At 37.1% G+C, this 13,755-nt stretch overlaps 1 protein-coding gene across 1 annotated transcript; it reads right to left on the bottom strand.

Annotated features, from left to right (window-relative positions):
* Nucleotides 1-382: 382 nt before the first annotated feature.
* On the bottom strand, nt 383-9,591 carry LOC132105532 (G1/S-specific cyclin-D2-like). The gene is made up of 5 exons (XM_059510703.1): nt 9,188-9,591; nt 8,044-8,257; nt 5,747-5,908; nt 4,763-4,911; nt 383-2,462 (listed from the first exon to the last, which is right to left on the bottom strand). The coding sequence occupies exons 1-5, from the start codon at nt 9,380-9,382 to the stop codon at nt 2,295-2,297; spliced, it is 888 nt and encodes a 295-aa protein (XP_059366686.1). The 5' UTR covers nt 9,383-9,591; the 3' UTR covers nt 383-2,294.
* Between the last annotated feature and the right edge of the window lie 4,164 nt (nt 9,592-13,755).

The following is a 13,755-nucleotide window of genomic DNA, read 5'->3' as shown; positions in this document are numbered from 1 at the left end:
GACAATTAAAACAAAATTAAAAACAGTATTTTGTATCTAAACAATGCGTTGCCAGTCTTACATGCACCTGGCAAGACAATGCTTTTACAGCTGTTTGGTGACTGTGTGTCTGACAAGCTAGCCTAGTAAAAGAACAAACCTGGAGTCTTCAACTGTAGCTTCAACGCCTCTTTTAATCTTACTACTCTTCTATAAACTTCTGACTGAAGCACTGTGAGGTATTGTGACTGTGGGCAGGAACAATATTTGAAAACAAAAAAGACGTTTCATTTCACAAAGTAAAATAATAGCTAGAAGTCAGACAACAGTCAAGTTAGATGACATTAAACAAAAATGAGGCAAGACTGTTCATGCAAATATCTGCCAGTAACCGCCAAGACACTTCATGCGTGAAAATAATTGAGTGTAAATGCAAACAGAAAACAGAAATGCAGCCACCATGAAAACACTTTTAATAATTCTGATATAGCAGCAACATGGAAACCGAAATTAAGATACGCATTAGCTCTTTTTTTTCATTTTTCTTTTTCTTTTAGCAGCACTGGAACACAAGTTCAAACATTTATACAGAAATAAAAGAATGGGAAGAACATAAAATTAACTTTAGGATATAATATAGCACACAAACTCACGCAAAACTTAAATGTGTGAAAATGTCTGAACATTGAAAATGAATTTTTTTTTTTTTTTTAGAAAAACTCAAAACATGGAGTTTATTTGCATAGATGTGTTGGAATGGCACATTTGTGTCAGCACCACATGTAATATATTTGAAGTAAACGTCTCAAACATCTCACACCTACCTAAGTTACTATTAGGTCCACTGATATAAAGATAACTGAAAACTCAATCAATTTTCAAAAGTGCAAGAACAAACTAAGGAAGAAAGAGAAAAGAAAATGGCATAATGTTTCAAAATATCTTTTTCCTAACTATGAGAAAAGTTCAAGTAGATGACTGGTATTTTGAGAAACTAAAATAAAATCGACTACTAAAATAAAGTGAGTTAATTAAATTTGATGTCCTATCTATGCTGACTTGAATTCCACACAACTAAAGTAAAATGCAACCAATCTTGGTAAGTCAAACCTCACCATTTCTATTGGCAGCTGACTGTTAGATCAGTTTAGATTGGTCTAAATTTATTGGTCTAAATTTAAAACTTTAACCCGCAAGCACACCTAATATGGGAAACCAGCCCCAAAACAAAAATAACTTAAGAAAAACAAAAAAAAACCTTAGAAATGATTGGTATTCCCTCCTCTTGTATACCATGGCTAACCAGCGAGAGGTGATATGTGAAAGTGCCTTTGTATCATGTCTTTGCTAAGAAGGATTTCAAGACTCCCCAAAGATTCAATCCCTCCAGCATTACGAGTGTCCCTGACCCATAAGTGGTGTTCAAATAAAACAAATGAGCAAACAGCATCACGCTCATTCATTACAAACATTATAGAGCGTTCCAGTAACCACCTGTCTAAAACCGTTCATATATCAATCACGTGCAAAATCTTTCAATCTGTATTCTTTGATTTGCCTCTTTCCTTCCTTCCCTACCTCACCTTTACTCCAGCTTTGCTACATGCTTAGTGTCCATCTGAAACTGTCCTGCAAGCTCATGAAGCTGTGACGGTCACCATGCATGGATAGAAACCATTTAAAATATTCATATATGCTTATTTCATGCAATAACATTCAGTGTAAATAATCCCAATAATAAGAGTTACTTGTACCTGAGAAGTAACTCATCAGATCTTTGTATTAATATCTCTATTGATAAGCAAGCAGATCCCACTGAAAGGTCTGATGTATGTTTCTATCCAGTCAGTAGAGTAGCATTTTCATGGGATCACATGCATCCTATATTATATAAAAAATGGCCTCTGGGAATTACTAAGCAAATACATTTGTGTAAGATGAAAAGCATCATATTATTGTAGTAGTATTATTATAATTATTAAATAACCACATAAATTATAATAATAATTATAAAACAGTTGTATTTGATAGCCAAGACAGATGTATGGTCTTTGTTAAGTGATATACAATATACTGCATTATTTAATCATGGTTTGAGGCCAATTCAATTAAATTCAAGTATGTAAAACGCCACCGCCTGCAGATATGAGACGGCAGCAGCAGCTGTTAAGCTCCGTTATAAAACATCAAGCTTGTGTTCTTGTGTTATGCGCATACGACCATCTAATGTGTCTTTGAAACTAAACTTAAATACAGTAACAATAATAACTGAATCTTTTCTAGGCTGAGGAGGTGGATAGGAACAGGAACCGACATCAAAGGTTGACATCACGGACATCTGTAGGGGTGCAGGACAGGTTTTGAGATTGCGTCCCTTTGTTGCTGGCTCTTCCCTCCTGTAGCTGTTGATGCTGTTGTTGACTTTCTTTCAGGCTGTTGGCCAGTAACTGCTCGATCTGCTCTTGACATGACTTCAGACAGTCCTAGAAGAAAGGGAGAAAATAAGAAGAAACCCAGGTAAGGACTATGCACACTAGTGTCAGCCCCAGATGGTACTGGATACTCACTCTTAAAAATAAAGGTTCCAAAGCCCTCACATTGCACAAGTGATTCTTTGTTGTGTGATAAGGTTCTTTAGATTATAAAAATGTTTTTAACACAAACAAACAAACAAAAAACTTTTGAGTTTTTTGGGGGGTTTATTTTAATGAGACTCTAGACAAAAGATGTATATAATTTTCCAAATACTACAATTATGCTGTTGTATAATTACTTCAATGATTTGTCCATGATTATTGTAGACTCAAAAAATGGGTGTAGGATTTAAATTTTTTCCATCAGAAATTGCTAGTCAATTTCTTAGTTAATTACAAAGAAATTGCAGGCAACATTGAATAAAACATGACATTTTGAGATAGAAAGACTGAACTAGTGCTTTCTTTTGCTCCAATAATCTTTGCCGTTTTTACAACTTAAAAAAAATATCATGTTTACAGTTTCAGATTCACTCGCCCCCAAACGCCACATAAATTAAAACTTATATTGTTCTCATGTTGGTCAGACAGATTTTTTCCTGTCTAAATAGGCAGTTCTTAGCCAAAATGAAGCTGTAAACTGTTTCAGATTTAATGCCAATCGGCTATGCAGGACTATTTACACTCTTAAAGATTCTTTATTGGCATCGACGGTTCCATGAAGATCCTTTAACATCCATAGAACCTTTCGAGGTTCTTTATAGCAGAAAAAGGTTTTTAAGCTTTTTAAACGTTCTTCACATTAAGAATAATGGCTCTTTTAAGAACTGTTTACTGAAAAGTTATTTGAGGAGCCAAAAATAGTTTTTCTATGGCATCACTGAAAAACCCCTTTTTGGAACCTTTATTTTTCAAAGAATAAAACATAGATATCGGTGTCTCTCTTTCTGCAGAGATGTGGGAGGTCTGACGGAATGATCCTGTATCAAACTCTCAGGATAATTAAAACCTGTTTTTTTCCCCAAAACCGAATGAGACGGCCACAACAGTCCTTGTTATCCTGACAACTACAGGCACAGGAATAGTTGCTAACGGCGACATGTGGTGTTTTTTCCAGAGCTTAAAATGTAGAAAAACTTAACACTTTACATTGAGGAGAGAGAAAAGAATGTGTTAAACCTTATGAGTGTATGTGAGGAGTTTAAATGGGGCGTTCACTCTCTGGGTCCAATTCAAAAACGTTTTACTGTGAGACTTTCAAAACAGCCTGAAGCCAAGATGTGTAAGTTTGTGTAAGAGCCTGAGTGTGTGTATGTGTGTGTAACATTGTCCTTTAATCCACAGATGTGGTTGAGAGGCCTGTGTCTCGCCACAAGTATTCAGCTCTGAAAACACTTCACCATTGCTGCAGTGAACACACACAAACATTCATTCATAAAATGACACATTTCTCCATTTCCATAGAGTCATGCATGAATGTCCTGCACACACACGTCTGCTATATCCACCGTTTGGCACAGTCAAAATTGAATTTAGAATTGAAAACTCATTTGAAAATTGACAATGCTAAACAATCATTTAATAAATGCTCTAAGGCTCTAGGACTGTTTCTTAACCAAGGGGCCTCAGCGAATCTCCACATTTGAACATTCAATAGTAAATACTTAAACTAAAATCAAAACACGAAGTAGCTGATTCAGAAGCGCCAGACTGTCGTAGCAAAGTCAGAATTACCTCCTCTCCTAGGTTCACGAAACAGTCGTCCATAAAATGCATTGCCGTTCTGTTGTAAGTAATCTTAAAGATTCCTAAATGCATCTACTTTCAGAAGGCCAAATAAAGTGATTTTGCTTTCGCCTAAATACACACAGCATCTCCCTGACAGCATTACACAAATATTTCCACATAGTGAAGTAGACGTGTGGGGGTGTGATTGAATGAGCCATTTCAGGGGGGCGTGGACAAGTCTTAATTTTGATAAAGAATATCTCTTTGGGTTTGAGACTTTAGTATTTGCAACTTCAGGGATCTTATCTGTGCACAATCAGCCTGTAACACTCTAAAGAGAAAGGAAAACTTGAAATCGCATCATATGACCCCTTTAATAGGAAATACAGAAATACAAAAAAGAAAATGGGTCATCAGGAAATTGTTCTTTCATAAAATGTCACAGGATGGATTACTGTACAACTAAACAAACTAGGGCTAATCCTGATTTAAACTATATCTTAAATGGTCATTTGCTATGTAACTACTGAGATTTTGTTTCACTTCTTTTTTTTTACAGTACAAAGATGCTGGACACTTACCACCTCAGTGTGGGTGACTTTAGCCAGCAGCTCTGTCAGACTGTCCCCCCACAGATTTTGGTTGCTCTGGTCGGGCTTCAGGCCACATACTGCTGCCCCCACACATCCTGTAGCGATCATGGAGGGAGGGTACATGGTGAAGCTGTGATCTGAGGAAAAAACAAGCACACACACATCCCAAAACATCAGTGACCTGGTCAGTACGTTCCCTAGAACATTACTCACCTGTGAGAAACTTCAAAACAACTTCCCAGAAAACAGTTAACAGATAATGCAGTCTGATTGAGGAGTCTTAATGTATCTTACATCTGCTTTGAATTCCAAGCAAACCTGAACCTGAGGTTCACACGGTCTCTGGTTTCAGACCTGTTTTAACATCACCACCTCCCTTAAATCGTCCTGCAGCAGTGAATGAAAAGTGAGAAGATCCTTCCTTCTACTCCTACTCCCTCCCTTCATCTCTCAGACGGCTCTGAGGTTTCCAGGATCTACTCCTCCTCTTCCTCTGCCTTGACATCCTGAAAACGGGCCCTCAGTTTTCAGTCAAGGAGGAAAGCCTCAGCTATTCCATGCTGGAAGTAATTCGTTTCATCTGCATTGTTGGTGTTAGCGTGCTGGTTATTTCAGGACGCAACGGTCGTCCTTGAATAAACACCCTACACTCGACTGACTGCCACAGTACAGCAGCTGTGCAGCAAACCAACATTCCTGACTTGAGAAAACTGTTAAAGGCAATGACAAAAATATTTGCAATCGCTCTAAAAGGCTCCTCCATCTCAGCCTCTTGAACAGATGCAGGGCCGCAGAAACACACCCAGTTAAATATACAAAACTTTTATATAGACACAAATAACAAGGCGGAAAGCATCCTAACACATTCACATCATACATCTTTAGCACAGTAATGGCTATGTTTATATCTGCTTATACAGACACATTTCTGACGAATGCAGTCAGTGCACTGTCACTCAACTCAGGTCCTACCTGTTGCACAGAGGGCGATGAAGGTTTGCGCATGTTTGCGGATCAGCGTCAGTCTGTCTTCAGGGAAGGGCAGTTTGTGCAGGATGTGTTCGATAAAGTCAAGTGGGGTGATGGCCGCCAGGTTCCATTTCAATTTACTAAGAACCACCAACTCCCACTCCAACAGAGAGACAGAGAAAGACAGAAACCAAACAAGAGGTAATGAATATGAGTGGCAGAAGACCGTAAACTAAAGTTACTATATAACCAACAATCCACCTTTTTAGTTCTGCCTCCATACAGGATGCAGAAAGGTTTGGTTATTATCTCAGTTAAGGACTTGCCCAGATGACCTAAGGATGGTCTTTCAAATTTTCAGTGCAGATTGTAGCTGTTGAAATTCATTTGATTAAAAATTTAGATCTACATGCAATCTGCAATCACATCATTTACTACATTTACTACATTTTAATTTGTTTAATTAAAAATATAGATCTACATGCAATCTCCTAGCAATCACATAATTTACAAGATGATTGGCTGATTTTCCAACCAATGAGATGGCTTGTGTGCAACATTTAAATAGTCTAGTTCAGGGTTTGCTGTAAGCGGATACACCTAAAACCCTCCACCTCCACCAGCTCCACCTGTCTAGATCTGCTATGGAATTTATACACGACTATTCATGCATATTAACGGGTTTAAGATTTAAACTCAGAAATTGATAGTAAGTAACACCAAGTATTTTCTTGTAAAACATAGTTCAATCATCTTCCAAAAGATTTTTTTTACAGTGAATATGCACTTAACTATTAAAAGGGTCTGCAAAAATATTCGACAAACTATATCATTTCAATACCATAGTATATGTATATTCAGTACCATTGTACACTCTAAGAAAATAAAGTACATAATTGTACCTTTAGGGGTACAATGGCTTGTCACTTGGGCTGTACCCTTGGCATAGGCTTGGGAACATATATGTACCTTTCTGACCCTCAAAAAGGTACATACATGTACCTTGAGGTCCAATAATAAGCCCTATGGGGTACGTTAGTGTAGATTGTACCTTGGGGGACAGAAATGGACTCCTATTGTACCCCATTTCTGACGGTGTATCATCATCTGATATCATCACTCCACTAGTGTTTGTCAGGGATAATGTAATTGACTTAATCACTCCTGACTGTTTCAACTGTGCAAAGTGTGTCAAGCTTGTGTGGTAAAAGCCGATCACATGCCATACTCACACCAGATTAAACTGCTCAAAAATGCAAAGACACGTATTGCCTTAAACCAGAAGTTGTGACATAAATCATCATGCCTTACTGACACTGGCATTTGAAAAGTCTAGGTTGGGTTTCTATGTCACTCAAAACTTGTGATTCTTCAAAAAAGGGAAGAAATTAGTCAAGTTGCTCTTTAAATATGGATCTGTCTTGCCCAAAGGGACATCACAGTTGTAAAATAAATCAGGTTATCATGCAAAGCTCCACCCCTTGTCTTTGATCTCCACCAACCAGATGCTGTATTCCATGCACACGCTCAACTTCCTTCCTTGCACGTGCTCGGCTGGCTTTGTTTCGCCTGATGAAGCTGCTTTCTGAGAAACTGTTAAGAACAGAGATATGAGGGGAAAACCAGCCCAAAGTGAGAATCTCAACACGCTTATTGTGTGTGTGTTGGTGAGTGAAGAGAGAGTAAGAGAGATTTAAAGTAAGTGAAGACTCTGCCGAGAAGGGACAGTCCCTGACACCAAATTAGTAAGGTCAAGACTCCAAAAATCACCTCCCCCTGATTGCTTCAGTTTGCTGATGCATCTGTTTTATACAAGAATCACTACTGCAATGCATAAGAAAGCTTTTTGATTCCACCCAGGTGAACCAGTTGTCTTTCCTGTTCTCTCTTTATAATATCCAAAAGCTCTAGAAATAATTTCGATTTAGAAATTTTCAGGTTTTTACCAGTTTACATGGGATTCGAAAAAAAGTGTATGATGTAAAAGAGTCCTTGCCAATTTATGGGAACCGTAATAAATCATAAAAAACCATTCTCAGGCTGATCAGAGAGGCTAAAAATCAAAAGTGCATTTCATCACAACTCAACCCAGAAGACTGTTCAAGATCAAAAACAACCATTAGGAGGCAAAGAAGCTAAATTCTCTTCCCCAACATCTACTGTACATTTCACAATATTAAAAATATGATGAATCAGCAGATCACAAGCCTAGGTCTATCATACAACTGGGGTCTGAGTAATATAGAATTCACAACAGTTGGAGGACTTCCTTCTGTTATCAAGGCCATCAGCTCTTACCAGCAGTTGTTGAGATGTAATGGAGTTGTCTGTGTACATGCAGAGCTTCCTGGCCGACAGTGGTTGGCAAGCTTTTAATTTTGAAGCCAAGAAGAGACACACGGCCCCTAAGAGCTGCAGATAACATTTTCTTGTAGGAACCGCAGCTAAAAATCTGTCCAGGTAGTTCATAGCCAAGGGAAAGACATCCTCTTCACATTTCTCCTCTTCACAAACCTTAAGGGTCACAACAGAATTCATTCACAATTTAAATGATCAAGGCTGTCTAATAATTATTATTTATTTAACATTTGTATGTCCTTGCTACAACTTTCTGTAGATGTTGTTAGCCCAAAGCTTTTAATCATAGCCTACATATTTGTTCATATTCGATTTTTTTTAGTATTTATTAATATAGGTGTAATTATTTTTATCTATAGATACTATTTGCAGCTTGTACAATATGTGCTTACTGTTAACTTTTTCATGAGAAAGAGGACATTTCCAGTGGTAAAGATCTTCATTCATTTGTTAAAACCATTGACGCCCACATGACTGCTTTGGTGATTCGTCACGTAAAAAAAAAAAAAAAAGATCTAAATAATGTCAGTGACAGCATATGTATCGCATTAAACTATATCCAACATTATTATGCTGATTAACTTAAATACATTTAAATCGATGGTTCTTAACATGGCTGCAATTTCGCACCAAGCAACTCGAAGGATGAGTCTTTTTTTTTAAATTCTCAAAAATTACACAAATGTATAACATCATTCATAACACGCATGTAAATAAAGCAAATACCCCCATCTGTCTAATAAAGCATGCTTTGAAGAAAAATACTAAAGCGTTTCCTATTAAATTAACACATTAACATATACAATCGTGAAGTGTGGAGATTTCAGCGTTGCATTTCCTGCTGATTTCCTGATCAAACTTTTCCTTTGCACATTGATTAGCTACACATATATGCTATGTGCATCCAGGTGTGAACAAATGTTTTCTCGAGTTTGATTGTCTGCATTTTAATAAAACGAATAGACATGCCAAAGTCAAGCTATAGCTTACTTTAGGTAGCCTACTTCCCAGGCTATTCTACATTACATAATACTTTTAACACAGTTCAAGCAAACAGTTTCCAATAATAAAACTTTAACTACAAACCTCCAACATCCACGTCGCGACCATCCGCCTCATAAAAGGCTGAATATCCTTCTGGACACATTTAAAATAGGGTCCCTGGGGAACATATCTGTCCTCCACTGTTAAAAGACTTTGCAATACTCTTTCATCGCAAAAGATGTTGGGATCTCTCTGAGCTCGCACGATTGCGTCCTTTTCCAAGCAAAAGAGTTCCATGTTTGGGCTTTTCTCAGTGATGCTAACTAATATAACCACCTCACAGTGCCAGCTGCATGTGGCTGTGTCTATGCAAAAAGGACGAAAGTGTTGTTGTCTTAGGCATCAATAGAACACGTTTGCACTGTTAGAACTTTCACTTTTTACATCACGGAGGCAGCAATCCGTGCCATGAGTCTTTCCTTCTGAACTACAGACACAGATGAAGCAGAACGTCACTTCTGACTGTATGACCACCCAAAAGGCAATGTGAGTCCCTCCTCCTGCCTTAATTCACGTTGCAAAAATATTCAAATTCTCTCCTTCCTGCCCAGTCACTGCACATGCATGGCATTCTAGCCAATCCTTAAGTAAACCTCTCCTCACAGCCCCTCAAAAGTAGTACATTTAGTGTTTTTTAAGTATTTTTTTACATACATGAGCCTACAAAACACATGATATGATTTCTTTCTCTTTTTTCCGAATATTATTTCCCCTCACGTGCAGATGCACATGTCCTATGAACTCATTTTATTCGCTGCTGCTATGTACTTGCATTCTTCTAAATACCCCATCTGTAAATTTACCGAGTGCTGCATTTCATGCACAATTCAAGTGCATGATTTGTACATTACTCAAAACTGAAGCTTGTAATAAAGGGCTCAAATGCATTTAAACTCACTAAACTAAGCAGCTCTTATAATGCACAGTGGTAATCCCTATAACATATAGGACCTATTAACAGTTTATCAGAAAATGACTTACAACAATATGTGCAATAATGATGTTAGTGAACAACCAATCACACAAAAAGTTTCATGACACAAAGACAGCCTTCGAAAAAGGGAAGGGAAGTTGGGCTTGATGGGTTACATAACATTGTAATACTAATAGCCAATAAAAAAGCAGGAAAACAGCTCGAATTGACAACTGTTACAGGATATCGAAGACATCATTGCCATGTTTAAGATTAGGTTGATAAAAACATATGACATGATTTCCTTCATTTAAAATGTCTGGTCATCCCGATAACAATATTTTTGTTAGCCGCACCTGTCTGTCTGTCTTTCTCCATAAAGCAGATGTTGGTTAGTGAAATAACTGACAAATTAACCATGTGTTACAGCCCTGACAGATGAAACCACAATTAAATGATAGACTGCCGCCTGCCAACCCACAAAACAACACATTAATTATTTGATCATAACAGTCATGTGACAGGTGATGAAGGTGAAAGTCAATCGTGAAATGGCATCTATAACACATAATGAATAGCTAAAAAGGAGTCTTTTGTGTTTATGTTTATGTTAGAGTTAGTATGAAATATGCATTGTAAATGGAGAAGAACCTATCGTATCTCTAAAAAGAGTCATAATGGTGCACAGATGCAAAGATAATGGACTATTGTGTTGTCTCACGTATTCCATGTATGAAAAAAAATACTGCATTGCTTGAACTTCTGTGTGGTTTTATAAGTTATGGGGCTAAACTTTTTGCTTGACTTAGTTGTAGACAAACTGCTCAAATATATGGATAAACAGGAACTATCATACAAAACATTATGTATTTAAAATACATCTCCAAAGCTGTCTCAAATAGACTTGAATACAATTGATAAATGACTGAAATATTCTTCTGTCAGGAACTAAATGAGTCACAAATTGTTTTGGTCAAGCAGTGGGTCTAACCACATACTGGAATTTCATTCAAACCCAAAAGAATTCTTCTTGTAAATTAATTAGAGATGTCAATTCAGTATAGCACTCTAGACATTGGCAGGGAGAGGAATGCTGGACGTTAAAGGAATAATGTGTGCAAAAATTAAAATTTACTGACCCTCAAACCATCTAAGAGTTTGTTTCTTCATCGAGACAGATCACATATCGATAATAAGGGCTTTTTAACTTTAAAAAGACACTTCTGGCCAAAATGCAAGTCTATAATCCATAATGATGCTTGTTCCAGTGAAAAAGTGCATCCACTGTTGTGTCTCACAAATCCACCAACATTTGTTTTTGGACTGTTATCGTTTGTATTTGGTACTTGATCTGTGCATATTTCTCTCCTGATTCAGACAATATTATTTCTTTCACTGCAGAAAGCAGTATTGTGGTTAGAAGAAGTGATGGTTTGAAGTTAAAAGCATCTTTAAGATTAATTTGTTTCACAAGGTGTTAAGTGGTAGACTGGAACCATGTGGATCACCTGTGGGTTATTGTGATGTTTTATCAGCTGTTTTAATTAAAGATTAAACAAAGTAAAGGCATAAATATTTACATGACCCTCTTCAGAATGGGACTTCTGAATGCATTTGTCCCTGTCAGAGAGGTTTATGTGTGTGCATCTAGGGTTGTGTATTTACATGTGTCTTATGACAACATGTCAGCCCACATCACACTCCAAAGTGGCACAAAGGTAAAGGAATGCTCAGCTGCCTGGGAAAATGTGTAGAAGCATGAAATTACCTTGATCCAAAGATTCCTGCTGCATACCGGTTCTGTGTGCCAGTAGACCACAGAGAGACACAGAGACAGACTGTTTGTCTCTTGTCTGAGGCAGGTTTAATGTAATGTAGATATTACTTTATTATGGTCTTATCACATCAGCTGGCAAATTCAGATTGATGTCTGCCATAAGACAGAAACAAAGCAGCGGCAAAGAGTGAAATTCACAGTTCGGTACGAACATCTACTAAAGTATTTTTGTTATTCCAACCTACAGGTATAATGATTGTGTGTGGTTAATTTATTCATATTTTATTTAAAACTCTTAATTCAGGCGTAGGCCTGGCTGCATGAATATCTCAAACATGACATGACATGTAGCAGCAGTGTAAAGCTTGTAGGATTAAATGTTTTTTTTTTTTTTTATAACTAAAACAACCTGGGTGGAGGAATATATAGGCAAACAGACAAAAATAAGTGTTGTTGTCATTCACCATTCATCATTCACTCAACCGATTCATTTAAACAGACTAATTAAATCGCGATTGCAACAAGTAAGTCACTGAATCGCTTACTCTACCGATTCATTCAAACACACAAATACAATCAGGATTGGAACAAGTGACTGTCACAGTATCAAATGTTGAATACTTCCCTACTTTATAGTATGCAAAGAACATTATACCAAAAGAGTAGTATGTCCGAATTCATAGTATTCGAAAAAACAGTAGGTTACCTACTACTTCTGCCCGGAATCTGAAGTGTACAGTCTATGGACACTTTACTATCCTATGAGACCACAGGAGAGAATTTATTAATGGCAGTGTAACAATACAACTGTCGCTAGTAGGTCACATGATGGTAACAACATGGCAGAAGTAGTACATCTGAATTTCATTCATACTACCCATATTTATACTAGGACACTTTTTAATGGTTATGATGTACATTCAATTCAAATAACTCAGACGATACGTGATTTTGGACGGACAATGTCTTTCTGAGTGAGTCATTCACTCAACAGATTTGTTCAAACACACTGATTCAATCAAGATTGAAACACGTCTTCATAAGTGAGTCATTGAATTATTCACTTAGCAAATTCATTCAAACACAATGATTCTGTTAGGATCTAAACACAACTGCTGTGCTGCTCTGATATGTGTAGATCTATATATCTCTATATGGGTTCTCAAACAATTGTATAGTTTTGTTAAAAATGCATTACAATTATTTTTTTGTTTTACAAAATTAAAGAAATATAACTTTAATAGAAATACATTTCAGGAATGTTTAAAATAAAATAAAAATGTTAACACTCTTGTTTATATTAATGACATAATTTATTTTAGGTAAACGATTAAAACAATATTTAGGGACAAAGGAGTTTTTGTTTTTGGAGATGATGCTCTCACTTTCACTCATGGGATAAAACCACACCGGGATGCCATCTGGAGTATGAATGGACATTATACGCTTCTATTGGCTTCTCCTGCATGAGATAAGAGAGAGAAAGAGAGAGAGCAACAGGGTGGGGTGTCCATTATAAAGGCAAGCCTGGCTCCAATCATAAGCAAAGAGTCACATAGGCTGGATTTCTGGAGAGTGAGATCACATCCTCAATCTCCAAACAGAGGAATATCAGTAGAAACCCACACGTTATGAGGAAATACTACAATGTGAATTAGACTGCAGTCCAGTGAGTGTGTACATTTGCCATCTGCCATTTCTTCAATGCATTCTTACCACTTGATGTCTTTTAGACAACATTATAACAACTTAAGCATTCACTCTCCACCCAGACCAAACAAACTGAAAATGAAGTCTCAGGATTGAACTCATATAAAGTTCACTTTCTAAGCAGAGGCCTCACTCGTGTCCGGAACATGAAGGATACAGTACAGCTGGAAAGATTTGATTAGTCACAGACTTCTATGTGGGTGTGGTCCC

Source organism: Carassius carassius, chromosome 26, assembly GCF_963082965.1.
Source record: "Carassius carassius chromosome 26, fCarCar2.1, whole genome shotgun sequence".
Lineage (NCBI taxonomy): Eukaryota > Metazoa > Chordata > Actinopteri > Cypriniformes > Cyprinidae > Carassius > Carassius carassius.
The sequence above is the reverse complement of the archived record's forward strand: the minus strand, read 5'-3'. Positions and strand labels throughout refer to the sequence as shown.